Source organism: Buceros rhinoceros, unplaced genomic scaffold (genome assembly GCF_000710305.1).
Source record: "Buceros rhinoceros silvestris isolate BGI_N320 unplaced genomic scaffold, ASM71030v1 scaffold14240, whole genome shotgun sequence".
Lineage (NCBI taxonomy): Eukaryota > Metazoa > Chordata > Aves > Bucerotiformes > Bucerotidae > Buceros > Buceros rhinoceros.
Window position 1 is genome coordinate 4113 of NW_010389113.1, and position 953 is coordinate 5065.

General features: G+C 54.8%; 1 protein-coding gene across 1 annotated transcript in view; it reads right to left on the reverse strand.

The window, feature by feature from the left end:
• DDX42 (DEAD (Asp-Glu-Ala-Asp) box helicase 42) overlaps nucleotides 1-953 on the reverse strand; it is a 15663-nt gene that overhangs the window by 493 nt on the left and 14217 nt on the right. The window contains exon 17 of the mRNA XM_010132991.1: nucleotides 2-385. Coding sequence (XP_010131293.1) covers nucleotides 2-385 — 384 coding nt within the window. The remainder of the gene's footprint in view (nucleotide 1; nucleotides 386-953) is intronic.

Genomic DNA, 953 nt, shown 5'->3' on the forward strand with positions numbered 1-953 from the left:
TGTCGTTGTATCGTTCTCTGACAATGCCACCGCTGCCACCACCACCGCCGCCACCACTGCTGCCGCCACCACCAGCAACGCCAGCGCTGCTGCCGCTGCCCTCTCGGTTGTTGGCGCTGGCATTCGTGCTGTTGAAGCCCTGTACCCCGACACTTGGGAAGGTGGGAACGCTGCTCAGAGTCCCCGTGCTGGTGAAACCCGGAACACCCTTTGCTGCTGCGGTGGCTGCGATCGGGTTGTCAGGATTCGCTGCGTTCTGCTGTGCTGAACTCGTCGGTACCGAGTTCAGGCTCCCAGCGCTGGTCCAGCCACTGGCACCAGCAGCGGAGCTACCAGTCTTTTGATTATTTAAGCTTGCGGCAACGAAGTGGCTCTTATACTGGGACTGTGGAGAGAGACGGAAAGAAAAGAGAGCACGTTTGCCTCTGCGCTGCCCCACAGAACTCACTGTCTTCACGCATAACGCACGCCTGGCTGGAGTCCTGGGGAGCCCCCAGGAAAAAGAACTCGTGTAAAAAGCCAGTCTTGGAGTGATTCCACTCCTGCTGTGCTTACGAACACCAAATTAGTGACGGACATCTGCTACCAGACCACTGAAACAAGGAACTCCTGTGTTGAGGGGTTAATTTTTACCCTGAAGAGAAAGGGCTTCTCTGTTTCCCATTTCTTTCGGTTGCAAATTACACTATCAGTGCTGAGCAACCGAAACAGGATCAAGCCAGGAGCAGAATCCAGAAGGGAAGGAGAGCAAAGAGGCAGCAGAAAGCAAAATAAGTTTGGCAAATGAACTTTCTGCAAACGTGTGCAGCCCAGCCTGCGTAACTAACCCAGCCGCTCTGGAGTGCGGTGCTGAGCATGTGCTCTGCCACGGACGAGATGTGGCCACAACGGCCAAACTCGGCTCCCCTGAAATCAACAGCATTTCTGCATGCTCAGAGGATGCAAAACAATTT